Source organism: Paralichthys olivaceus, chromosome 8, assembly GCF_024713975.1.
Source record: "Paralichthys olivaceus isolate ysfri-2021 chromosome 8, ASM2471397v2, whole genome shotgun sequence".
Classification (NCBI taxonomy): Eukaryota; Metazoa; Chordata; class Actinopteri; order Pleuronectiformes; family Paralichthyidae; genus Paralichthys; species Paralichthys olivaceus.
The window spans coordinates 22,761,269-22,787,203 of NC_091100.1; the positions used below are offsets into that span (position 1 = coordinate 22,761,269).

The window sequence follows — 25,935 nt, forward strand, 5'->3', positions numbered from 1 at the left end:
ACACGATCGAACATTTTACAGAAATGTGAAGAAGAAATTAGATCAGTCGATGTTCTTTGTATTAAATTGTTTTTATTTCAAGAGCAATGTACAATTTGCAAACAAATGTAAACAGAGAGTTCTGCCAGAGGCAAGAATGAACTACAAAAGCATAATAGAAAACAAATAAATGAGCATCAACTTCTTTCCCAGCATCTATCTAGATCCTAACTCCAACTAGTCTAGATATTATGGGAAAGCACTGCTTTGTGCTGACTGAATGAGACATGTCCTCACAGGTTTAATATCCACAAACCCACATATTCATTCTGTCTTTGACGAAATGATCTATTTCTTCTACAAGCGATGATAAACATTTCAAACAAGCTGAAGCTCAGAATAAGGTCATCAGTGGCATCTTCAGAACACTGCCTCGAGTCATTCAAAACACTGCATTAATAAAACAAATTTTAAACAAAACCAATAAATAAGGTTATCTGTGCTAAAACTTGATTTTTGAACTGCTATAACTCAGTAAAATACACATAAAAGAAACTGATGCTCCTGACAAACTAGCTAAGATCTAAACAGAACATCCATTTTAAAGAGGTAATTCTATATGAAACCTAAGCTGAGGCGACTTCACAGAGATGCTCTGACACTGCAGTGACGTCTCAGACAGCCTGGCATCCTCTGGCCTGTTCTCGAAACCCGAACTATTTCAAATAATGAAGGAACTTAATTCAAACTGTGTCCTCACACAAGTTCATCATAAACAAAGGACATGAGAATAAAGTCTAACGTCTGAGATGTAGCCCCTACGATATGCTGTGAAATGGTACAAAAGACTGGAGTCGGCAGCAGAGCACACACTCTGTGTGCTGCCTTCACTCTCAGAGGAGACAGATCTATGATGGTGCATGTTCAGAAAGACGACTGACAGCAAACACGGGCTGAACGGGAGCAGAGGGGGAAGAGGCAGGGGGAGGGGGTGTTAGGCTGACAGGCATTTTGACAGCAATGGCTTATAGAGGGGTGGGGTGAAGAAAGCGTGGAAGCTCAGAGGGCAGAATGGGAAAACAGCTTAACACACAAAATCTCTATGGGATTCATGTGATGGTGGACTGAGTGGACGCACGAGGAGATAAAGGATGTGGTTTGGGAGACTGTGGACCTGTGGTGGGTGAAGCCGAGGGATGGGTGAGACAGATGGAGCAGCCAGGGTGACTGCAGGCTACCAAGTGGGCTTGGAGGAATTACATGCTGCTCCACACAGAGGGGGGAGCCGCGGCCATCTCCTCCCCTTTTGGGGGAGCGAGGACACAATAGGTGTGACGTTCATCTCTTCAGTCTTTCCGTACCCGCCTCTTTCTCACAGCTTGTTTGTGGCTCTCCTCACCGACATCTTCACCCTCCTTCTGCTGGTGGAGAGAAAAAAAGAAAGAAAAAAGCTAAATTGATGAGACATAAACATCCTCATCAATGGACATTTTTATCAAGTCATGCCTTAGTTTGAAAAGACTGTACATGTCAAGTGTAAGTGACTGAAAATGAAAACAAGCTGCTCAGGGACTCGCTGCACATTTCTCACTAGGACAAGGACACAGTGTCAGAGACATGAAGCAGTCTAAACAGAAGGGAGGTGAGTGACTGATCCTGTTCTGCATGTCGTCTGCAGGACAGTCCTCAATTGAGACAATATCAGTGACTGTTATACGTGGACACCAATATTGATCATTGATCATCGTTGTTAACATGAGTTACAGAGTATTGCTCCAATAATGACTTGCGTCTTAACGTCTGATGTTATTCAAGTTTTAAAACCCAAACCTGAAATAGTTTCATATACGATGCTACCATAAAGCATTTTGGGTATTTTCTTTCTAATTTTGCAAAAGTTTTTTATTTTTCGATTTTATTTATACTCATGGAATATGTTGTGTAACAGTTGGTAACTATAATAGGTCGTTGTCATATTCAGACTATTGGCTTAATCATGTAGTTGATATAAAGTAAGCAAAACATTTCAAGGACCTGGGTATTTAATATTTTTAAAGTTTCTTGTACCAGGATGACATTAAAGCCAACACATAAATCATAACAAGCTGTGACCTCTGTGGTTTTGAGAAACTTAATACAAAACATGATGTTCTGCCCTTGAGCTTTAAACTTAAACACATTACCATGAATAAAACTGTTACTTCTGGAACAAACCAGCCACTCAGACCCTGTTGAGACCTGGTATTAACATCCGTCCTGAGAGATCCGATCACAAGTGGTCAGTGCTAAATAGGTCTGTTCAACCCTGCTATTAAAATGTGTCCCCTGTGGCCACTTGTGATCAGATCTCACTCAGCTCTATATGTTAATAATCTTGTATATCATTTGTGTTCACAAAGGCAAAATGATGCTTTTACCCAGTTAGACTTTACAGATGTGTCAGATGTTTGTGCATATGTGTCGCAGAGAGCGACAGAGATAGAGAGAGAGAGAGAGAGAGAGAGAGAGAGAAAAAGAGCAAGCAGAGGTAGAAGGGGCTGAATGAATGAATAAATGAGCATCTGTGAAGAAAGATTTTATCAATTTAAAAATGGTGGTGGCTGCAAACAAATCAGTGTATGGACAGTAGGGGTGGGCATTCGATTACATTTTCTTAATCGATCGTCGGGAGAATTAACCATCAATTATCGATTAATCTTTTTTTTTTTTTTATTAATTAAAATACATTATTTAACTTTTTTATATATTAAAAATGGAATGAAAATACAAAATACAGCGTGTCCCTGGATGAGACCTGTATTATGAGAAGAAGAATTCTTGTGGCAGTTAAACTGACGTTCAATGGTTAGACTTGAAGATGTGCGCTGCGGTGCTCTAAAGCAGAGGAGCCTGCAGCTGTGAGCCGGCACTCTTAAACTCAATTGACCCTCATTTGTTCCAAAATAATAATAATAAAGATAATCATGTTAAACAATAACTTAACCAAAATAATAATAATGCTTAGGTCTGACAGGTTTTGTCAAAATGTAACTCAAAAACTATCCAAAAGGCACCGAGTCTAAAAAGAGGGTGAGAGAGATCAGCTAGGCTACTTAACCTAGCCTAACTCACATACAACTTCAGCACCAGTCTACTCATTTTTCTTGCTAAAGATAAGCATGTTAACATGCTCTGGGGTCAGACGCGACCGCAGCCTGGTGACCGTCAGTCCAGCCGCCGGAAACACCCGCTCTGAGCGGACTGACGTTGCCGGGATGCATAGGTACCTCCGCGCATTATTCGATAGTTTATTGACACAGAGTGAATCCTGCAGATGAAGTCTATGAAGTCAGGAGGAGGAACTAACTTTTCAGGTGCTTCAGTACTGGTGTTACTTTCCCGAACCGGAGTCCACATCATTTTTATTTACGGTCTGATTTGATACTGTAGTTTAAGGGTTAAAATACTCAATTAAAGAAAAAACATGTAACATACACACCTTAAGAATCATCATGACTTCCAGGCACTGTGTGACAAAGGCTTGTTGTTGTTTAAACATCACTGAGGGAGCACCAGTTATTACAGGGGACGTTTTCTGGTCGAGTCACCTCCGCAGCCTTGTGATCGTCAGTCCAGCCGCCGAAAACACCCGCTCTGAGGGGACTGACGTTGCCGGGGTGCATAGGTACCTCCGCACATTATTCGCATTATTCGAGCATTTTATCGCTAAAAAAATAACGCGATCGATGAAATTCTAAACGATCAATTATCGATTCGGCGATTAATCATGCCCATCCCTAATGGACACTGAGAAGCACAATAGAGGCATTAAAACTGTAAGGGGTCAGAGGACGTCAGCTGAGTGGGTGGTCCTTCATATGTGGCCCAGGATGCAACTGCATTCAAACAGTGAAAAGAGTGTGGCCACATGCCTCCCAGACCACCTCTGAATGTGGTCTGAGTGATTGGATCAAAGACACATTGAGGATGCATTCATTTGAGTTCAGATCTAAACTTAGCACTGAGCCAGAAGAATAACGGATGATGAGCAACATTTTAAAAATGAAAGTAAAGTGGAATAAAAAGAAAGTAGTATCAGTTCATCCTGTAGTGCAGTTAAGAACAACTCAAAGCTACACCAACCTCGTCTTCTAATGTTCTCTCTGGAGCTTGGCTTTCCTCTTCTCCTTCCTCCTCTTCTTCATCATCATCCCCCTCTAGATTGTCCCCTCCTACATCTGCATCCTCCTCCTCCTCCTCCTCTTCTTCTTCTTCCTCCTCCTCCTCTTCAGCCTCTTCTGTTGCTTGAGAGCAGAATACAGATCAAGACAATGAGGATCAAGAAATACGATCTAGAACAATGTAGCAGTCAAAGTAAAATCCTGTGGAAAGTAAAGCAGCAGATGTCTGACCTGCAGCTGCTGCTCCTTCTGCAGCCTCGGCAGCTTTGTCTTCCTCATCTACCGCTGCTGCTGCCTCCTCTTCCTCCTCCTCCTCCTCCTCTTCTACATCAGCCTGGGGCACATCCACCTTCTTGTACACGTAGTCATCCTCTGATTTCTGGGACAGACACAGAAAATTTAGAGGCATTTCTGTTGTATTTGCGCATTACACAGATATATGATCTTAACTATACAATAGATCTTTTACACAGCAGGTTCATAGTACCTTTGGCCAGCAGAAGAGCACAGCCAGTCCTATGGGCAAGCCTACTGTCAGTATGTAGACCACCCAGAGCCACGGTCGTTCCTCTGCAGCAATCATCAGCTGAGCAAAAATCCCCGGCTGGTGAGTTGAAGAGACAAGAGGTCAGAGAGCAAAGGCAGTGAGCATTTGTAACTCTTTCACTTACAGCGACAGACAGCTTTGTGAGAAATTATATATAAACACAGTGTGAAAGTTAAGTATGTGTACGGTTGCACTAACAAAACAACCCACTGACCTCATTAGCACTGGCCACCAGTTTCTTCAGCCCCCAACTGTCAGAGGCCCAGCGGTCAGCCACCTCCTTGTGAGAGGTGATAATGAAGTTGTCAAAGTAGATATCCGAGGTCATGGACCACAACTCCAAGCCCAGGGCATTGAAAGGTGTCATCCTGAACGGCAGCAGGTCCTCAAAAAAGTCAGGGTTATCAATCTTACGTGGCTTCCACACTCCCTTGGGATAAGAAAAAGAATTTCAAAGAGGTGGGTTAGGAATGACAAGTCTATGAGATTTGAGTTTTAGCACAAACACAGCATGTTCATGTGATTATAATACATTATTACATTATAACACATGATTGTTCATGTCTTAACCCATTAATAACCAAGATGCTGAATAAAAACGCACTCGAAAACCTAATCATTGTTTAAGTATTGTTTAACTAGAATTACCACACTGGGGTTGTATGACTCTGCCACTAGTGCAGTTTCTGTGTATATATTTCTTCATACTTTTTTTTACCCAGATCCATATAAAGGTCACTGTAACTTTTACCTTTGACAACTCAAACATAATCACTTTATCTTTGAGTCCAATTGACAACTGATCAAAAGTTGAAGAATTTCCCTGAATGAGTCTTTAGATATAATTTTCAAGAAAAACATAAACGTACTTTGTGAGGCCACAGTGACCTTGAACTTTGAACACCAAATCTAATAAATTCACCTTTGAGTCAAAGTGAGTTGTACAAATTGGAAGGTATTCCCTCAAGACATTGAGGTATTGAGATATAGCATTGACAGGAATGGGACAGATGGAAACCCAAATACAAAAACCTGGAACAGTAAATGTCAGATCAGTTATCATTGTCTATGTTTCTGGATCCATATAGAAATTTCAAGAGGTCAAATGCAGCCATTACCTGATAGTTGGAGTTGTCCACTAGTGGGGCTTTCCACTTGCCCTTGTATTGAGGGTTGTTGATCATGGGGCGCTTCCATTCCCCACAGCCAGGGGCAGTCTCACAGGCTGGATTAGGAATCTGTGGTGCCTCCCACTCTCCATCCATCTCCTCATCCCTACACACAGGCAGAGGAGAGCTGTGAGGTTGAATCATTCCTCCATAATTAAATAAAGCAATTCTGTTGTGAATGAGCATAGTTACCAGTCCTCCGGTTTCTCAGCATTTGGGTCAGGAACAAACTCTGCTTCATCATCCAGCCAACCCTCCGGCTTCAAAGCATCAGGGTCATCAATCTTAGCAGGTGCATCCTCATCCCTGAGACACACACATCAATGTTTTTTTTTTTATCACCTCTACAGTTAAACATGTTAAATCTGTCTATGAGAGCAGGGGGCGGCAGTCACCAGTCATCAGGCTTGACGGCCTCAGGGTCGGGGATCTTGGTCCTTTCGTCCCAGTCCACGGGCTTGGAGTCATTTGGGTCATCTATCTCTTTGGGAGGGTTGACTGGAGGCACCACATCGTGCAGCAGGTTCCCACGGCTCACACTGGATTGATCGATGAGCATCTCATAGCTGTTGTCTGGGTTCAGGACTAACAATGTGGGGAGAAAACCGTCAGCATTTGAGAATATGTGAAAACAATAATAAAAGCACAGAAAACCCACATGCAGGTAAGATTGACATTTGTTTATGAGGTACGTTTGTTCTCCATAGCAGCAACAACAGATACATACACACACACTTCCAATAAGCTTCATACCCAATGTATAGAGGTGAGTCTTCTTGTCTGTGTAGAACTTCTTGAGGTCTACATCTGCCCTCTTGGCGTGCTTCTCCTCCATATCTTTGGTCAGAGGATTTTGGTGGCGGAAGATAAAATGCAGCTTGTAGTCCTCACCACATTTGTCTGGTCCAAACATGATGGTGTAGGGTGTATGGTCATGGAACTCCTCCTACAGAGCAAATCATTGTCAAAATCCAGACAGATTTTTACTAGTTCAGAAAGTAAGGCAAAATAAAACATGTATACTGACCAGACTGAGATCACCAGCATCTGAGAGCAGTTTGATGTATGCTCCACCACAGTCTATACCATTTTGGAAATTCACCTCATACCTACAAGCAGAACACAACAAAAAAATTCAACAAGTCATGGTCATCAAGTGCAAATTACAGATTTCAAATAGATCCACTGACCACTCCACCTTCAGGAAAAAGTCCACTGGCATGAACAGAGACTGGGCGCAGTATGTATGTGAATGCAAGTTTGAACTCACTGTATCACCAGAGGCTCCTCCTGGAAGATGAAAGGTTTGTCCAGCATTGCAGATATCGCATGGTGTTTGGCGCGGGACTTGAGCACCAGGCCCTGGTCTCCAGGAACCTTGTTCTCCTTCAGCTGCTCCACAGCCCACTTCCCTACAGCGGAGAGGGGCAGGTCAGACAGTCAGGCTTTTATTTATATGGCCATAGCTACTACTTTGTTACAACTACTATGTATGGTTGCACCCACTCTGCTCGAAATAGCTTTAGTGTAGTCAATAGAACATCACAAATACTTTTAGAATCTCCAGCAGAGGTGTTGTGCTGCCAAGTGAAGTGTTGTTATAAGTAATTCCCAAGATTATAATAAATAACACCCATGCAGTGTTTCCCCCATATGCATTTAGCAAATGGTGTGCTGCGGCTGAATTATGACCGCTGCTGCTGAGCTGAACTTTTGTTCACAACGATCATAACAACAAGCAATGAGTAGGCACGATAATTACTATATCAACTTAATCGTACAATATATAGACATCAACTGTATCATTTTGCTGACCTGGATAAATTGCGCATTGTGTTCACATGTGCATTTATTTACATAAGAATGACAATCACACACACACTCGGAGGTGAAGTAAAAACATTGTGGGTTTACGCTGGATGGAGGAGAGGGGCTTTACCTCCACTGCTCCATCCTCGGGTAAATACAGCCCATGGTTGTAAATATCCATCTCATTTTCATCACAGATGAGATGTGATCGTACATTAAGTGCGTATTAGGCAGAGAATAGCTACAAACCGTCATATTTGGCAATTTCATCATCTGCGTCCCCCTTCACCATCTTTGACAGCTGCCAACTGTGAAGATAAAAATCACATAACACTTTCATGTGGGTGAAGGTCAAACACACACACACAAACTTAGACCACTGATTCTTAAGTTAATCCTGGTCACTCAATACCATTGGAGCCTCATGTAACCCAGCATGCATGACAATTTCACAATTTTTTTAGCAGCATGTGGCAAAAAAAATCTTAAGCAATACCTGCCCAGCGATCCGTCATCAAACGTCTCTGCAAAGTACACATCTCCAGTGGGAACAGGAGTCACATATTTTACCTGGGTAACAAAAAAGTTAAATACGGTCATGCAAGAAACAATTTTCCCAAATTACCAAGCTTTCCAACTATCTCCAAGGTTTCATTTACTGCAATCTTTTTTATTGCATTTATGACCTTTGGTTGACTGATGACAAATTCCTAACCTGGAAAGAGACGTTTTCATCCATTTCGGCCTTCCCACTTGCTGTGTCCTTCCCATCTGTATCATCTGACAACTCCTCATCCATCACCGTTGCCACCTCCTCTTCTTCTTCTTCTTCATCTTCTTCAGCCATTAGAACCTTTAATTCCTCCTCAAGGCCCATATCTTCATCAACGTCTGCTACGTCAGCCTCTGACAGCTCCTCCTGGGCCACCACTGTGGCCACAGCCAGGGAGGACAGGAGCAGCAGATGCCACATCCAACCCCTTTCTAACTTCATCTGTTGAGGGGGAGCAAAGAAGTGTGAGAGTGTGAGATTAGGAGTGAGGAGCATGATGTGAACAACGGACTGAGGAGAGAGCGATAAAAATAGAGAATATAAGTGGTAGCGATGAGAGGGTGAGGGGTAGAGATGAGGTCACATGAACACGAAAACACTGATACTTCATGTGGGGGCTTCTTTATCTCACATTCTCAATTTCCTTACTCTTTAAATGTACCTCTTCTCTGTGGTGATGCATTTCCACCAATCAAAATACAAAGAGCAGACACCTTTTGGCAATGAAATCTGTGTGGTCAAATATAACATACAACTAGCCTCTTTGTTTGAAATGACATTTTCTCCTCTTCATTGCACATCCTAACCTAACCTAAATGTTAGCAGTTTGTACATGCACAGGATTACAAATACACACTTGACTGTGTCCTAATACCCATTCCAACACCTTAAAACACCCTGCTGAATAATGGCACATTTAAGAAATCCGTTAAACCAAACAACAGTTTCAATGACCTATTGATCAGGCCACAGCTGCTCACTCTTGTTGTGAGCAGCAGGAAATGAAAAGCATCACCGCAGACAGCACAGCAGCACACTTTCCGTAATTCCTAATTAGCTTTAATTCCCACACTGACATTGTCCTATTTGCCAACATCGGAGCTCAGGAGGGTCAAAAGGATTAATTTCAGAAATCTTGGCCACATCATATGCAAGAAGATGTGGATGAAAAAAAATGGATTAAGATGTGTATATACAAAACATGCACTCACTCAGAAGATAGATGCAGTTGTTAAAAAAAACAAAAAAAACCTGACTTCTCAAATATAGAATGTAGAAACGATACATTTAATTGGCATCCATGAAAGAGATAACAGCTCTCTGGCATATCTTATAAAAGTTTCAGCTACTTTGACCTTTACTTCATAGAAGACAGATGGGTTTTTAATGTGCACAACATGATGACCTCAAAAGTGAAATTAACACTTTTGAGGCAAGTCCTTTCATAGCTGAACACCTTAAACCCCACAGCCTTCTCCTTTCACACAACATGATCATAAAGTATGTCATGAAGAGTGAATTGAAGCCAAGGGTTAAAACTTAAGGTCTTATAAGAATTTCTGAAAAACAAGTACAACTAACGCTGATTGTACACATGCAGACAACATAAATGTGGAGCTCCAGCATTCAGACAAAACATGTCTGCTATCCTTGAGTAAATCAAATTTAACTGATGTCAGATGTCAATAGAAATGAATCTAGTGGTTTCACCTGGTACGAATAAACAGTCCCCAGCCCCACATGTATCATTACCAGCCAAGTGTGAGTCAAAATCGAACACGTTAATGTATCTACACTGCGAACTGTCAAAGACAAGCAGATCACATTCCCCTGCCCTATCTCAAAGGAACAGATGCTGTGTCTGGATGGCAGCTACTCCAGTTAATTCTGTTTCCCATTAAGCTCCAGTCCTCTCATCTCTCACAGTCATGCTGTGCCGTGGCAGTGTCCCTTTCCAGCCTCTGGTTGAGGGACAACGTTTCCAAAAAGCTCATATTTCATTGTCATTAACAGATGAGAGAAACGTGACGCTGAAAATATCTGAGAACTACAGTGAAAAGGTCAGAGGACGGGACTGTGCAGGCAACATGGCTGCCACCGCACACTGCATCGTCCAAACACTTTTGGATAAGTGGCTGTGACTGCAGCACCTGCTCTGCTAGCTGAGGCTAGCTAACTGCACGGAGCGCCACTCACAAAAAACTGCAAATGTTAGCATAACAGTAGCTTAGCTAGCTGGATGTCGGGCTGAGACTAAAAGCCTTCTAACTGAACGTGCTTTGGTGGTAAAAAAAAAAAAAAAGCAGAAACGGAAAAATGTTTTCAGTAATGTCTGAGCGAAATGTTTTATTAAACCACAGGAATGAGCGGATAGCGACCGTTAGCTCGCTACATTAGCAGTGATGTCGCTCGGGGAGGGATGGGGAGAATGAATGAGCTCACATACAGACCTTAAGCCTTCTTGTATCTCGCGGAGGAAAAGGTCCTGATACGCGGTGTTTTCTCGGGGACGTGTCTTGTGCGTCTGCTCCGCTCCGATACAACCAGAGCCCCGGTGTGCGGCGAGGAGACACACGGCAGCACGCTGGAGAAGCTGGACCCTCAGTGACAGCTCGGCCTGGAGGACGGTTGACAAGTGCGAGGCTGCGCTAGTGCGCATGCGCACTGTAGCAGCTGGAAAGCGTGACTGATGTACACAAATAGGATAACCTGCAATAAAAAAGAATATTAAAACATTTAATAAAGATACAGTGATACATGTTCATAATATTCACCTTTCACTACAGACAGAAATATTAATTGTAGCGAAAAAATACTTACCCCAAACAACGTGTTTTTAATAAATTCGGTCTGTCTATTCTTTTATACTGAAACAAGCATTAGAATAAGTGTTGTGCATTCACATTTTTAAAAAATCCTGTAAAAACACAATATTTACAACCATAAAAGATACAACTTACGACTTTACGATGAGTCATTGAATGCACCAGAAGCTCACGTTGTACGGCTGTCCACCGTGATTTCAAATTAAAAGCTTATTATCAGTAAATACTACAGTAATAGTATAACAATGACAACAATAATAATACTATGCACAGTAACAACGTAACCTGGCTCATAACGAGTAAGCACGCGCAGGTTAACTCAACAGTAATTTGTCCACAGTTGAAAACGAGTCCAATGAAACCAAACAGCTCAGAATCACAAATAACCAGTGGGTTATTTGATGGATCAAAAACAGCAGTACAGAAATACAAACGTATTTAAAACGGTTTTATTATCTCTTTAATACACAATTCTCTACTTGCTTTTACTTTACCGCGGTTGCCTGTCTATTTGTGGTGTTACGGTAGAGGCGCTCGGGCGTACATACAGGCAGAAAACAAACGTTGAATAATTAAAGTCATTTCTTATGATTTCCTGATAAAGTAAGAAAAAAAGATTGTGCTTTCCACACTAGACATTTACAATTATACACGGTGCTTTTATATAGATGTTTTAACAAACATGTGGTGAAACCGGCTCTATGTTCATTGTGACATTCACAACTTATTAAATATTGTAAAAAAATGATTTAAAGGTGACAAATAATTTTAACCTGACTCTTGTGTCACGGTGACACCCACTGTCTGTTTGTCAAGTTTCAAATCATTTCACTGAAGAAATTGTGAGAAACTTAAAGAAAAGTCAGCTAATCTCCATCATATATATATATATATATATATATATATATATTTACTGTGTATTTTTGTCTATGTCTTTGTAGTAGTGGTTTAAACATTCAATGTGAAAGATTTAGTTGAAAAGGATCTATTGGAAGAAAATGAATATATTGTAATCGGAGTGACGTTTTCACTAATGTGTTTCATCTAAATTGGACGAATTGTTTTCTTTACCCCAGAACAGGCCCTTTATAATCAAATTATCTATATTTACATTGGGCACAGGTCCTCTCTAGGAGGCCACCATGTTTTCACAGTCGTCCAAAATGGACAATCTAAACACCTTTTGAGTTTTTATGACAACTGACGGCTGCCCCAGGTTCTCTCTCATGTTTTTAAGGGGAAGGTCTTTTTCTGGATATCTGAAACTTGACAGACACTGCCGGTCACCATGAACCATAGACTGTATATAAAGATGAACAAGACAGAGGTTAGTTTATTGGTTTATTGTGACAACCATTTTTTAATAATATTAATTTCAGCAATTTATGAATTTCAAAAAAACACATGTAGCCGGTTTGGCTTTCATTAGTTGTTTGAAATAACACAAACTTAAAAATCGTTTTTAAATATTTAATCTTTTTCCCCCGTTTTTTTCCCGCCTGTACCGTAACACCACGAATAAACACGCATGACTTTGCATGCTGCGGCTGGCCTCACCGGGTTAAGCGCTTCCGGGTGAGAGTTGAGACAACAGAGATGGCTGCTCCATGCGTGTTGGAGCTGTAGACCGGCTGGTGCTGTGCGTTGTGAAGAAGATTCTTTGAATACAGGTAGAGCCACTGCAGGAGGGATGAAGGACACTCCTCTGTCCAACTGTGAGCGGGACTTCCTGCTAAGAGCCATCCAGGAGAAGAAGGTGAGTTGTTTCCACTCGTCTCCTCTCACTGCTCAGTTGACTTGTGCACACGATACATTTACTACCTTTAATATACAAAGGTCTGTTTTCCTCCATTAGTACACTTAATAAGAAACTGCTGACTAAAACACATGTCTGTATTGGAAAAGAAAATGGCATAACTGGTAATCGGTTAACATTCATTTAAACTAATGAAGGGAAAGTACAGAGCCTCTGAAGTCCCAAAATATGATCATTGTTTTGTTACTTTATAACTTTTCTCCACAAACCACTACAGTGAATGCTATTGAGCTATATATATATATATATATATATATATATATATATATATATATATATATATATTCAGCATTTCTTACTACATTTTCAACATTTGTATTCAATTGCCATATTTCGTATTCTGTTGTCTACCTTATTCTCTCTTATCTTATTATCTTGTGGATAATAAATACATTTATTTCAAGAAGATGTTTTAATCACTCAGATACACACAGCCACCAGATTTGAACCATCGCATGGAGATAACTCAGCTAATAAAGTTTTATTTTCATCTGTTACACAATGAAATTCTCTTGCTTTTGCACAGAGACACAAGATTGTTGCTGCTCATACTGAGGAACAACAAGCTCAGCCGACAGAAGGACTATGTTTAATACTTGAGAAATTAAAAAAACTCTTAAAAGCTATACCAGGTTATGCAATGTAGACACTCCATTTTAAGATTTTACTTAAAATAAATTGAAGGAATATATATATATATATATATGTATACATATATATATATATTATTACCAGACAGATTTGCTGGGTTGTGAAATTGAAAATACAGTTAAAAATGGATTTAAGCAGTTATTTAACAAATAATACTTGTTTGAACACATTGTTCTGGCCTCACAAATGTACATTACATCTATATTGAAAAGACTATTTAAAAAACCTTTTGAGAAGCTTTATTTGTCATTGAGCCATACTCTCATAGCGTGTATACTTTTATGGTGTTGGTCATTAGTGTTTCCAGTATACTATATTCTCACATGCTATTGTACAGTCCAGACTATCTACCACAATAATATCCAGTGTTTCTGTACCATTCTTTCTATGTATGATGATTTTTTTTATGTAAGTACACTGAGAGAAATGTTAAACCAGAGTCCTTGTATATGCACACATTCTTGGACAATAAATGTGATTCTGATGTCCCGTGTTTCACTTAGTCTCTTCTCTGCAGTGTTTACAGACTTTGAGTCATTTTGGGTGGGATGCTGGGATTAAAAATCACAGCATCCCACTTACAAATTGATTTTTTTTCTTTACCACTGAACTTGTCCTGTTGTCTCTCTGCAGCGCCTGGATGGACGACAGACCTACGACTACAGAAAGATAAAGATCACGTTTGGCACAGACTATGGATGCTGCTTTGTGGATCTGGGAAAAACCAGGTACGTAGGATCAGATCTTTTAAAAGAATTTTGTGTTTGCCTGATCCCAATCTCCATTTCCAATTCATATAGTGTTCATTAAACACTTTGTCATATCTATATAACATCAATGTGCAGGGTCATGGCTCAGGTGTCCTGTGAGCTGGTGGCTCCAAAAGAGAATCGACCAAATGAGGGAATCATGTTCTTCAACATTGAGCTGTCACCCATGGCCTCACCAGCGTTTGAACAGGGCAGGTTAGGAGAAACTACAGAGATTGTGTTTGTACTTTAGTACATTTCATGCTGTATATGACTTATGCTTTGTCAGGTTCCACAGATGGAGCTGTTCGTGCAGGAAGTGTACATCACCTGTGTGGTTTTTCTTTCCCTCCAGACAGTCAGAGTTATCAGTGAAGCTGAACAGACAGCTGGAGAGATGCCTGAGGAACTCCAAGTGCATTGATACTGAGTCCCTGTGTGTGGTGTCTGGAGAAAAGGTAAAACACACTCTCACACGCATATTTCTCTATAGTTGTGAGGACACTCATTGACATACTGCATTCCCTCCCCCAACATTAACCATCACAACTTAATGCCTAACTTTAACCCTAAATCCAGTCTCAACCCTCAAAAAAAACATTTTATATGTGAGGACCAGCCAAAATGTCCTAATAACGACAAAATGTCCTCACAATGATGTTATGAACCAAAACTGACCCTCATTACTCTAGATAGACATACAGTATGTGCGCTTACTGCTCCTCTCTGTGTCTCTGTCATTCTAAGTTTACAAATTCTGTTGTTTTTACCCAGTCTGAGTTTACACGTGTCCGATCACATTGTTTGTGTGAGTGAGTGCATGTGTCGGTGTGTGTTTGTCAGCGCGCAAGAGTGAATGGAGAGTGAATCCGGACGAGTGTGTGACTATCATACAGAAGCTTCACAATGTGGTTATAGTAATCAATTGCTTATAGTGATGATTTTGGCCTGGGACAAATGAGATCACTGTGAGCACTGTTTCCACTGTACAACAATAGTTTTCCAGTTAATCTTTTTGTTGACAATAAAAAAGGAGCAATGTGGTGATGATTTTGTGTGTGTGTGTGTGTGTGAGATTAGGTGTGGCAGATCCGAGTGGACGTTCACCTGTTGAATCATGATGGGAACCTGATGGACGCTGCCAGCATTGCAGCCATCAGTGCTCTGTGCCACTTCAGACGCCCTGATGTCAGCATCCAGGGAGATGAAGTCACTGTGGTGAGTCAGCAGCAGCAGCCACAGACTTGTTTACACATCCTTTTATAGCCAAAACAAACAACGCTAACAGATTTAACTTTTAACTACATTTTTGTTTTCACAGACATGTTTTGTTCTTCTCTTTCCTTGTAATTTGTGTATTTGTTCTGTGTTTTGCTCCATCAGTACAGTCAAGAGGAGAGAGACCCTATCCCTCTGAGTATCTACCACATGCCCATCAGTGTCAGCTTCTCCTTCTTCCAGCAAGGGTGAGGGGCTTCAGAAAATGTTACTTCCACACTGTTAACTGATATCATCGAGAATAATATCTCCAAGTTCAAATTGAAAGAAGCGTCATCAACACGCCCACTGGCTCATGGTAAATCCTGCAGAGGATCCCATGCTGTGTTCTCACATTCTGACATGGGGGGGGGGGGGCTTCCTCATTTTTAAAATGTAGTGTCCAACACTGAGACTAAAAAAGTCAATACCTGCAGACACAACACAGCTTGCTGCACTTTTAGAACAAAAGTAATATTGATTTTTAAAAAAAAAGTTAAATGATGAATTAATTCTACAGAACTTATTTGCTGGTGGACCCCTGTGAGCGAGAGGAGCGGGTGATGGATGGCTTACTGATGATCGCTATGAACAAACACAGAGAAATCTGCTCCATCCAGTCCAGCGGGGGCATCATGCTGCTAAAGGACCAGGTGAACAGACTAAGTATTAGTATTGTGTTGTCTTCAGAAATGTTGACGTTGTGTTGATCATTTGTGTTCAAGTGGAGTTTTACTAACTCCAGGGAAAGCAGCTCTCCAGCATACACTTCATATTTCTATTTGGTGTTAAAGGTCATGAGATGCAGTAAAATCGCCAGCGTCAAGGTGTCTGAAATCACAGAGCTCATCGGCAAAGCCCTGGAAAATGACAAGAAAGCCAGGTGAACAGTGGCATCACCTCTCTGTGCTAAAAAATGAAACGCTGGACAGTCCGGTGTTGAAGATAATAACTCTGAATTTTAAACATTTCTAGGAAGGCGGGTGGCAGGTGTGGTTTTGCAGAGTCTATTCCTCTGGAGCGAATCACAGCTTTGAAAATGGAGGAGACTCCAATGGAAATGATGGACGTGACAGAGAGGGCAAATGACATCGTCCAGAAAGCTGAGGTCCCACCTCAGATGTATCCTAAACTTAGCCTGAGTAACAGCTGAAGTACATCAACCATGAAATATGTGCCATTATTCTTTTCCCCCCTGATGCTTGGCCTGAATCCACTGCTGCTCCTTAACCGCAACTTACCAGGGTACCATCCCAGGTGGTGCCAGTCCCAGGTGTGGGGCAGGTGGGGCAGGGGCTGCAGAACACCTGGGGCCTGGAGGAAGAGGAGGAGGAAGGGGAGGAGGAGGAGAATGAAAGTGAGGGAAGTGACAACAGTGCCGAAGAACAGGAGGGAAAAGTATCACAGATGGAAGAGGGAAAGTATGAAAAAGAACAGCTCAAAGCAGGTAATTTCGGTTTGATCTGGATTTCATGTAAACATTACATAGATAAACAAGGAAAAAACACTAACACTCACAAAAGTTAAGAAAGCAAAGCTTCAAGAAGTCTCCCAAACATTTTAATTTTATGTATCTTAGCTAATAATAAATAATTATTCAGTATGTTTTGTTTTGATGGGAATTTGTTATATCTTGTAGGAGATGTGGTTGAAATATCTGACAGCGAAGAGGAGGAAGTGGTCATTCTTCATCCAGAGACACGTGACCAAGCTCCTAAGTTAGTCAAACTATATATATTTATATATTCACTGTTTTATAAACACTCTGTTTGGATACTAAGGAAGTTCACATGCTTTCTTTCTATTTTTTTCAGAAATACAGAATCCAGTTTGCGTCAGAAAGGGGCAGCATCAATCAAGAAAAGACAATAATAAAGAATTATAGTTAAGATCACCCAGAAATTTAAATTCACTCACCGTCTAGTCACCACTATGCCGATAGAGGGGTGGATGAAAGTGTTTGAGTCCACAAAACACTTTAGGAGTATCATGGGTAAACTTTGTTGCAGCAGAATCCAATACAGTACAAGTAGTTAATGTAGAGCAATTCTTCAGACTTCATAAAACAACAGAATAAATAAACACATGAGCCTCCACACTGCTCGTGTGGTGTTATCCAAGTGTCAGCAAGCCTCGACATTCATATTCGACTCGGAACGGCGTCATTTACACTGTGTTTAGCCTAAATGTCCACAGGAAGTGGCGTTGGTGGTAGACGTTAGCATTTCCGACAGTCCCTGAATGCGGACACTTGGGTGACAACACAGGAGCAGTATGGAGGCATGTTATGTTTTTTTCAGTTTTATTACGCCTGAAGAAGAGGTCACTTTGACTGCAACCCTGACACTCCAAAAGTGTTTTGTGGATTTGAACACTTCATCCACCCCTCCATCAGTGTAGACGTGAATAGATGAGTGAATTTTCATTTTTGGGTGAACTATACCTTTAGGGAGCCATTTATACTCATTGTACTCACATGTGTTCACGTGCAGCAGTGTCAGACTCGGCAGTGCCGTGGCTGAGACCTCTCACACAAGTACATTTGTGAGAAAACAGATGTTGACAATGAAACAAGTTACTTCCTGCGGTCAAGTCATGGATGTTTGGGTCCATCGAGCTGTCATGTGTGAAAACCAGGACAAGTTAGTCCCTGCTTAAAATATGTTGCTTGTCTATTTGAGGTGTTACGGTTCAGGTGCTCCGAGCATCCTAAAAGGAAGACACACTTAAAGCAGCAACTAATTTGTCTGGGTAATGTATTCACAAATTACAGCTCTCTTGGCAGAGTAAGTAACTCTGCTCATTTTAATGGTCAACATCCATGGTCACTCTCCTGCGTTGTGAATATGTGGCCTTTGCTTTCATGTTGACTGATAATATGTGAGACATCTCAACCACTCAGCACCTCCTCATGATGAAGACTGTCCTGGTTTAAAATGAGTTGTCTGCTGTAGTAGAGAACTGGACTCATGTGTAAATACATCACAATGTTGGATTATTAGCATGACAACAAGTTAACCATATAAAAAGTAATATTCCAAATAGTGACAATTACAGATATTATTCTCCACTTTGATGTGTTGCAATGTTTCTGTAGCATTTGTTTAATGGTATATTTGATAAGAAAGATATTATCTGTGATGCTGTTTGTGAACCGAGAAAAAAAAGAAAATAAATAAATCTTGTTTTTTGTAATACTTTTTATTTTATTTCTATTTTGTAAATAACTTCAATTGTATTGAATTTAGCCGCAACGCTGTTGAAACCCCAGAGGTGTTTCTCAAAGCCGTCACACACCTCCATCTGTGGAGAACCAAAAATTAGAGTAGAAAAGTATAAATAAATAAATGTGGAAATAATAGAAATATTTCCACATAGTTTCATATTCATTGTTGCCCATCCATACTCCATATCCATCGGTACAGTGGTGAGTGGACCATAAGTGAAGACGTGGTGTAACATTGAACTATGAAAAGTTAGGTTCCACCGAGATTTGAACTCGGATCGCTGGATTCAGAGTCCAGAGTGCTAACCATTACACCATGGAACCCGTGTGGGTAAGGTGGACAGAGCAAGTTCATTAAATACTTGACTCAGTGATAAAATGACGTGATGATCACGGAGTTTCTCTGTTCAAAGCTGCTCAGTGATCAGCTGCTTCATGATCAGAGCTGAAGCTGCAGTTGGTTTGTATCGAGCTGGAGTTTCTGTTTCCTCCTCCTCCTCTCTGAGCTGCTCTCACTGTAACTAATAAACTCTCATCACTAGTTATCAGGACCTGATCAGTGCATGAAGTAACTTAGTGTTGGTTTGATTCCAGAGTTTATTAAACTCATTTAAACATCATGAAAAATGACTCGTCAACATGTTGTGCTCAGTACAACATGAGAGGAGACGCTCACAGTTAGGACTCAGTGATAAAATGACGACACGCAGACATGAGCAGACACCATGGATTAATAACTCAACACGTAATCTTAAATGTGTTACTAAATCCTCCCAATGAAAGATGAACTGGTTGTTTTTAAGTGTGAACTGACTCAACACTGCAAACAGCAGCTACTGAAGGCAGAAGTAGTAGAACTGGATCATCACACTCCTGTGACCAATCCTGCTCAAGACTGAGGTCAGGACCGCCCTGACTCATATGCATATGACACAGAAATACAGAAATAAATAAATGTAGAAATTAAATAAATGTGGAAATAAATAAATCTGGAAATAAAATTAAGACATTTATGTATTTATTTCCACATTGATTTATATATTTCCACATTTATTTCTACATTTATTTATTTATACTTAAGACATTTGTCGTCCTCCTTATAATACTGAAGCGCATGGGTCAAATGCTAGTAATGTTTCTGAATCTTCATCTTAATAAAAAGGAATGTTAAAAGAGCCAACAACGTTGAGTCAAATGAGAAAACGTAGTGGCCCGTACGGGGATCGAACCCGCGACCTTGGCGTTATTAGCACCACGCTCTAACCAACTGAGCTAACCGGCCATGTGCACACGAGACAGATTAAATCTTTATATACAAAGCGGGAGAAATAAGTATTTAACACGTCACCAATTTCCTCACTAAATATATTGCCAAAGGTAATATTAACATGAAATGTTCACCAGATGTTGGTGACAACCCAAGTAATCCATACATACAAAGAAACCGAAACAAATGAGCTCAGGAATTAAGTTATGTCTATTTAACACACTTACTGATATTTATTTAATACTTTGTACAAAAGCCTTTGTTTGTAATGACAGCTTCAAGATGCCTCCTGTATGGAGAAGCTGGTCGCATGCATTGCGGACATTGTCATTGCAATGTCCACCCTTGTTTCATCTTCATCATCCTGGTAAATGGCAGCAGATTTTTGTCAAGAATGTCCTGGGACATTTGCCCATTCATCCTTCCTTCATAATGTGAAGTTTGTTAGTACCATTTGCTGAAAAGCATCCCCACACCATAATGTTCCCATCTCCACACTTCACTGTTGGTATGGTGTTTTTAGCTTCAATTTTGCTCTCATCTGACCACTCTATATTCTCCCAGTATTTCACTGGCTTTTCCAAATGTTGTGCAGCAAACTTTAAACGAGCTTCAACCTTTTTTTTCAGCATACAGACCATGGCGGTGGAGTGCATTACTTACTGTTTTCTTTGAGACAACAGCACCTGCTAATTGCAGGTCCTTTTGAAGCTCTCCACAAGTGGTCCTTGGCTCTTGGAAAACTCTTCGGATTATTCTTTTCACTCCTCTGTCAGAAATCTTGCGAGGAGCACCTGGTCGAGGCAAATTTATGGTGAAATTAGTATCTTTCCACTTCCGTATTATGGCCCCAACAGAGCTCACTGGCACATTCAGAAGCTTAGAAATGGGCCTGTAACCAATGCTATTGTTATGTTTTGCAACAGTTAGGTTGAAGCTCTTGAGACAGCTCTTTGCTTTTACCTACCATGAGATGTGTCTTGTGTGACACCTTGGCAATGAAACCTCTTTGTAGGCCATCAGTTGGGACTGAACCAGCTGATATTCATCTGCACTGAGGGGCTGGATTGCTTTTTAATTACTGATAGAGTTCAGCTGTTGTCTTGGCTTCCCATGCCTTTTTGCACCCCCCCCTTTCTTCATATGTTCAATACTTTTTCCCTGTGTCATTTCACATTATTACACATAACTTACTTTCTGAACTTATTTGTTTTGGTTTCTTTGTATGTATGGATTACTTGGGTTGTTACCAACATCTGGTGAAAATCTCATGTCAATATTACCTTTGGCAATATATTTAGTGAGGAAAATGGTGACTTATTCAATACCTATTTCACCCGCTGTACATCAATCTTTTAAACATCTAATCCATGGTCATGACAGAATCTGCTGCAGGTTCACTCTGACTGGAGCAGGCGGGATCTAATGTTACCTGCCTGCTCTAATTGGATCAGTGGATTCCATTCCTCTCTCTTTATTAAGTACATACCTCCACCAACGGTCCCCCTATGAAGGATATATTTAAATCCACTAGATTTGGATTTTATTTGGATCTATATCAAGTGTCAGGAATCTCATAAACACTCATAAATATCACTCCCCTCAACATTACTGATATTGTGAGGATTTGATATTATATTCTAAATATTTTCAAGATCCACAAATTTATTATCTGAGAAATTAATGAAAACTTTGAAAAACACTCTAACTCTATCTCTATCAAAAATCATGGGTACACAAAAACTTAATGGTTTGGCACTGTGTCTGCTGTGGAGACCTTCAGGTTTCTGGGATCCACAAAGTGGGCTTCCAACATCAACACCATTGCCAAAAAAGCCCAGCAGAGGTTGAAGGTCCTGCGCCAGCTCAGAAAGTTCAACCTGCCTCAGGAGATGTTGATCCAGTACTACGTGTGCAATAATCCGGTACCTGTATATTCTAAATTAGATATATAAATAGATTAAGATATTCCCCCTACGTCATGTATATAAAGTATCCTGTGACAATCTTTCCATATTTATTCAATTATCATTGCACTATTTCTCCATTTCACTGTGATTGTTCTTGTGTTTTATGTTCATATATACATTTTGTCTATATATATATTTATATTCATATTTGTACATTAAACACAGTACATGTTTATGCTTAACCTTGTTCTGCTTTGCTGTCCTTGTTTTTTGTTGTTGTTTATTTGTTTATTTGTTTACTTGTCTATCTCTGTAGGTTGAGAGCAATGGAAAAACCGGAGTCAAATTCCTTGTATGTGTACGTATACATGGCCATATAAACACAGCTCATGGCCATATAAACACAGCTCTTAGGATCCAGATCTACCAGTAGAAATGCTCATAGAGTCAAAGCTTATGGCATCCAAAACGTTGAGGACCCTCCTATCAGCTTCACTATCACCTCTGCAAGGCTCTCTGCAAGCATTGCTGTGATCATCAGAAACCACCAGAGGGCAGCAGAGTCCAGCCAGGAGCCAGACACCTGCAACTCCATCAACTCGAACATCCTCAAGATCTCTCTAGGGTCAACTATTTGTAGAAACATGCTAGTTTTATAAGGTTTAAAAACACAAGATTTGGGAACACAATGATGTGTTCAATATCATAGGAACATGGAAATTGAAATGGTTTAGAAACTTCCTTCAAGGCCAAACTTTTCATTTCCATAATTTGGAGAAAAGAAAGAAAAGAAAAGAAAACGTTTTGAAATCGAAAAAAAAACTAGGAAGGAGTCTTGTTCATGAAACCCCGAATTTCCTCATGTAAAATTCAGTACAATTTACAAATGCATCAAACCAAAAACACTCAGCTCCGTATCTAGATTTGAAGTTATTCAGGTCGCTGGACATAGGCGCCAAAGTTAACGTCACATCAGGTCCACTCTCTGAAAATCTTGACAGTTTAAAGACAGTTCTGGTTCTGGCCATTCATATGCTGTAATTGGTTGATATATGACATGATGTATGACACAGACTCACCTCAAGTCTTTATCTAATCCAGTGAACCACAATAAAAGCTTTTAAACAGCAAGTGTTGTATGACTGTTTACTCAGGCTGTTTCCCTCTGAGCAGTAAGTAGCAGTTGTACCAGTCACTCTCTGCTTTTAGCCACAGATTTAGGTGAAAGGGATCTACTGGAAGAAATTGAATATAAAATAATCAGAGTGATGTTTTCACTCGTGTGTAAACATCTGAATTGTACAAATAGTTGTTTTCTTTACACTAGAATATTTAATATTATTATTTAATTTATATTGAAATACTTTACATTTACATAGGGGGTCCTCTTTCAGGAGGCTGCCCTGGTTTTTACAGTCGTCGAAACTGGACAAAATAAACACCTTTTGAGTTCTTGTGCCAACTAAAGGCTGGCACAGGTTCTCTTTCATGTTGGGAAGGGGAGGGGTAAACAGTTGCAACATGCAACTTCACCACTAGATGTCACTAAATTCTACACACTGAACCTTTAAGCAATTTGAATTATTATGAACAGTGAGGAGGTCAGTCACACCATAAAATCAATGACAGTGACACTAAGTGCAAAATCCTGTCCTCTTAGGCTGTCTCCTTCTCTAAGTGTGTGCGAACACATCTTTTGCTTTGCTCTGCCTTTCGTTGGCTGTCAATCAGCTGTGTTTAACCTCTGACTGACACTGTGACACCTGTCAGCAGTCCCTCAACCAGGCCTTACTTCAGTCCTTAACTAGGTGTGTTGCAGTGATCCAGTATTGCAGGTAAGGCTCTGCTCCTCCTCTGGCTATTATCAACAAGCTCTTCATCAAGACAAACATTGTGGTACTGTTGCTCTGTTGCAGGGCAGGTTCCAGGTGTCCAAGTCCTTTCTATAGTCTTTTTTTGTATTTATTAAAAAGGCACTTACTGACAATATGAACAATAAATATGACAATTGTTAAGAATGTTAATTTTCTAAGCTTATTTGAAGAACGCAATATGCAATAAGGACCAGTTTTCAAAATATATTAATTGATATGTGTCTTTGCTCAACAGTTAACAAGGAAAGGCTTAAATGTGCACCTTACTGAATCATGACTTGTAATGGATATCGGACATAAAATTGGTCTAAATCCCAGATCCACCACTACTTTGTGGAAACCAGGTGAGGAGGTGTCATGCCAAAACTTTCAAAACTGGCTAAATGGCTGATATTTTATCCACAGTACTTGACTGTTGCCAAAAGCTGGAAAGGTATTGAACAGTTTTGCAATAAAATCTATACCAACCTTGTGGCTGATGTGGATAAAGCATCTCTTTCTGTCTGTTCCCCTTTGACCTACAAGTTATACTTTGCTCTGTGTCTTCATACAACAGTATGTTCATACTTTGCCTGTAAACACATTCTCTGGCCCGCTCGAGGCATCCCTCTGCCCCGAGGTGAGAGGAATGAACACAAGTGATCTTCCCTCTCAGTGACGTAGGAAAAAAAAACAACCTTCTTCCCTTTAGATAATCCCATTATGAACACTCAACCATATCTAACTCAATGTTGCTCTTTATTTATTTTCTCCTTTTGAATGAATTTGATCAATCCTTTAGCATAGCATTGTGTGGATTCTCTCTTCTGAGATGGTACATGGTCTGTGTTTATATTGCTCTTTTCTAGTCTTGATGACCACTCAAAGCTCTTCCTAGAACACTTTTGCCATTGACCCATTCACACACTTATTCATACAGGGCATCTTTATGCAGCACTTTTTCTATCACACTCATGCACTCCTTGCACAGCTGTCACTTCTCTGGTGCCCCAGTCTCTTGCTCAAAGGCTTTGTACTGGTGGAACTATTTCCCATCAAAAATAACAGCCACATAGTCTTTCCCAGTTTTAAGCATGGTCTCTTTAAGTCTGTGTCACTCCCACAGAATGCTGGTGGATTTCCACTTTGTGGCACTGTAGTGCCAGCTCCTCCTAACCCTAACCCTAAGGGCTGTAGTATTTCACTGCTGCTTTGACTACAGTATATTGTCCTTCTGCCTCAGAGACACTCCTTGTATTTGTCATGTGTGGTTGCATATATCATTGTTCATGCTTTCTCCACCACATTTCCAAGGTTCAGATAGTCTCTTGTGACAACTTGGCGAACTTGCACAACTTTAAATGGCCATACTAAATTATTGAAATAAACAATGATGATTTCAGCTGGTTTTATCATAATACCATAGTGTTATGAGTTTGGTGTTACATTGTTGAGCAGTTCAGTTCAGTAACATACTAAAAACAAAATAAAACAACACCTCTTTATATACATCCTGTGTGTTTTTGTGAAATGTCACCTGATAATAATAGTAATAATAATGACAACATTTACCAGTTACAGATAAGTGTTAACACATGATATAGCTGTGATTAAAACCAGCTGTTACTCTTCACTTTAGTCATATACCTGCCATTTACCTTCTGCTGATTTAAAGCCAGCTACCAGCCTGAAAGTGGTAATAGCCACACTTCGAAGCACTGTATAAATCCTAATCCCCTCCATGTTAGCTGATGGGACATGGGTTAAACTAGAGAATAAAAGTATACATCAAAGACATGTTTTAAAATGTGTCACTTTAAGTAGTTCTTATTTCACTGCTCTATGTGTTCATGTTTCTGATAAGTTTGGTTTTAATTTGTTATTTGATGCCGTAAACACAGAGTGACATCATGATTGACAGCTGAGCTTTTCCTCGAAGTGTTTTTTCCACTACATGCATCATAAAGTAGAGTTTGCAGCTTCGGGATCATATTGTGAAATAAACCTTTCTCTGAAGTAAGATAATAATCTCTGCCTGTGCTGGCTTTTAAAATGCTCTATTCCATCATCCTGTCTGCATAAAGATTATAATGAAGCCCATGGGTGACATTTTGTTATTCAATACAAATCTTTTCAAGATTTTCATCTTCATCCCTTAAGTTTT

General features: G+C 40.2%; 2 protein-coding genes and 2 non-coding genes across 6 annotated transcripts; 1 reads left to right on the forward strand and 3 right to left on the reverse strand.

Moving 5' to 3' along the window:
• Nucleotides 1-52: 52 nt before the first annotated feature.
• On the reverse strand, nucleotides 53-10,850 carry clgn (calmegin). Of its 3 annotated transcripts, none has more exons than XM_020084360.2 (15): nucleotides 10,668-10,850; nucleotides 8,380-8,658; nucleotides 8,161-8,234; nucleotides 7,914-7,972; nucleotides 7,126-7,267; nucleotides 6,883-6,964; nucleotides 6,609-6,801; nucleotides 6,251-6,440; nucleotides 6,048-6,161; nucleotides 5,805-5,961; nucleotides 4,901-5,116; nucleotides 4,627-4,743; nucleotides 4,371-4,518; nucleotides 4,102-4,256; nucleotides 53-1,400 (listed from the first exon to the last, which is right to left on the reverse strand). In XM_020084360.2, the coding sequence occupies exons 2-15, from the start codon at nucleotides 8,656-8,658 to the stop codon at nucleotides 1,326-1,328; spliced, it is 2,001 nt and encodes a 666-aa protein (XP_019939919.2). In that variant the 5' UTR covers nucleotides 10,668-10,850; the 3' UTR covers nucleotides 53-1,325. The 3 variants fall into 3 exon arrangements, with proteins under 3 accessions (XP_019939919.2, XP_019939918.2, XP_019939917.2); XM_020084359.2 differs by having other exon boundaries at nucleotides 53-1,397; nucleotides 4,102-4,262; XM_020084358.2 differs by having other exon boundaries at nucleotides 4,102-4,262.
• A 1,750-nt stretch (nucleotides 10,851-12,600) lies between these two features.
• Nucleotides 12,601-18,712, forward strand: exosc9 (exosome component 9). The gene is made up of 12 exons (XM_020084506.2): nucleotides 12,601-12,798; nucleotides 14,143-14,237; nucleotides 14,355-14,474; nucleotides 14,614-14,716; nucleotides 15,339-15,476; nucleotides 15,642-15,724; nucleotides 16,036-16,168; nucleotides 16,310-16,398; nucleotides 16,491-16,637; nucleotides 16,760-16,962; nucleotides 17,155-17,233; nucleotides 17,330-18,712. The coding sequence occupies exons 1-12, from the start codon at nucleotides 12,733-12,735 to the stop codon at nucleotides 17,385-17,387; spliced, it is 1,314 nt and encodes a 437-aa protein (XP_019940065.2). The 5' UTR covers nucleotides 12,601-12,732; the 3' UTR covers nucleotides 17,388-18,712.
• A 281-nt stretch (nucleotides 18,713-18,993) lies between these two features.
• Nucleotides 18,994-19,065, reverse strand: trnaq-cug (transfer RNA glutamine (anticodon CUG)). The gene has a single exon. It is a non-coding gene; the product is annotated as a tRNA-Gln (tRNA).
• An 884-nt stretch (nucleotides 19,066-19,949) lies between these two features.
• On the reverse strand, nucleotides 19,950-20,023 carry trnai-aau (transfer RNA isoleucine (anticodon AAU)). Its single transcript has one exon. It is a non-coding gene; the product is annotated as a tRNA-Ile (tRNA).
• Between the last annotated feature and the right edge of the window lie 5,912 nt (nucleotides 20,024-25,935).

Excerpts from the sequence above, each read along its gene's own strand:
- clgn (XM_020084358.2), bottom strand. The coding sequence starts at position 8,658 with ATGAAGTTAGAAAGGGGTTGGATGTGGCATCTGCTGCTCCTGTCCTCC. Across the intron at positions 4,519-4,626 it reads TGCTCTTCTGCTGGCCAAAG|AAATCAGAGGATGACTACGT; the intron begins GTACTATGAACC and ends TGTCTGTCCCAG. Across the intron at positions 4,263-4,370 it reads AGAAGGAGCAGCAGCTGCAG|CAACAGAAGAGGCTGAAGAG; the intron begins GTCAGACATCTG and ends TCTGCTCTCAAG.
- exosc9 (XM_020084506.2), top strand. The coding sequence starts at position 12,733 with ATGAAGGACACTCCTCTGTCCAACTGTGAGCGGGACTTCCTGCTAAGA. Across the intron at positions 14,717-15,338 it reads GTGTGGTGTCTGGAGAAAAG|GTGTGGCAGATCCGAGTGGA; the intron begins GTAAAACACACT and ends GTGTGAGATTAG. Across the intron at positions 15,477-15,641 it reads AGGGAGATGAAGTCACTGTG|TACAGTCAAGAGGAGAGAGA; the intron begins GTGAGTCAGCAG and ends TTGCTCCATCAG.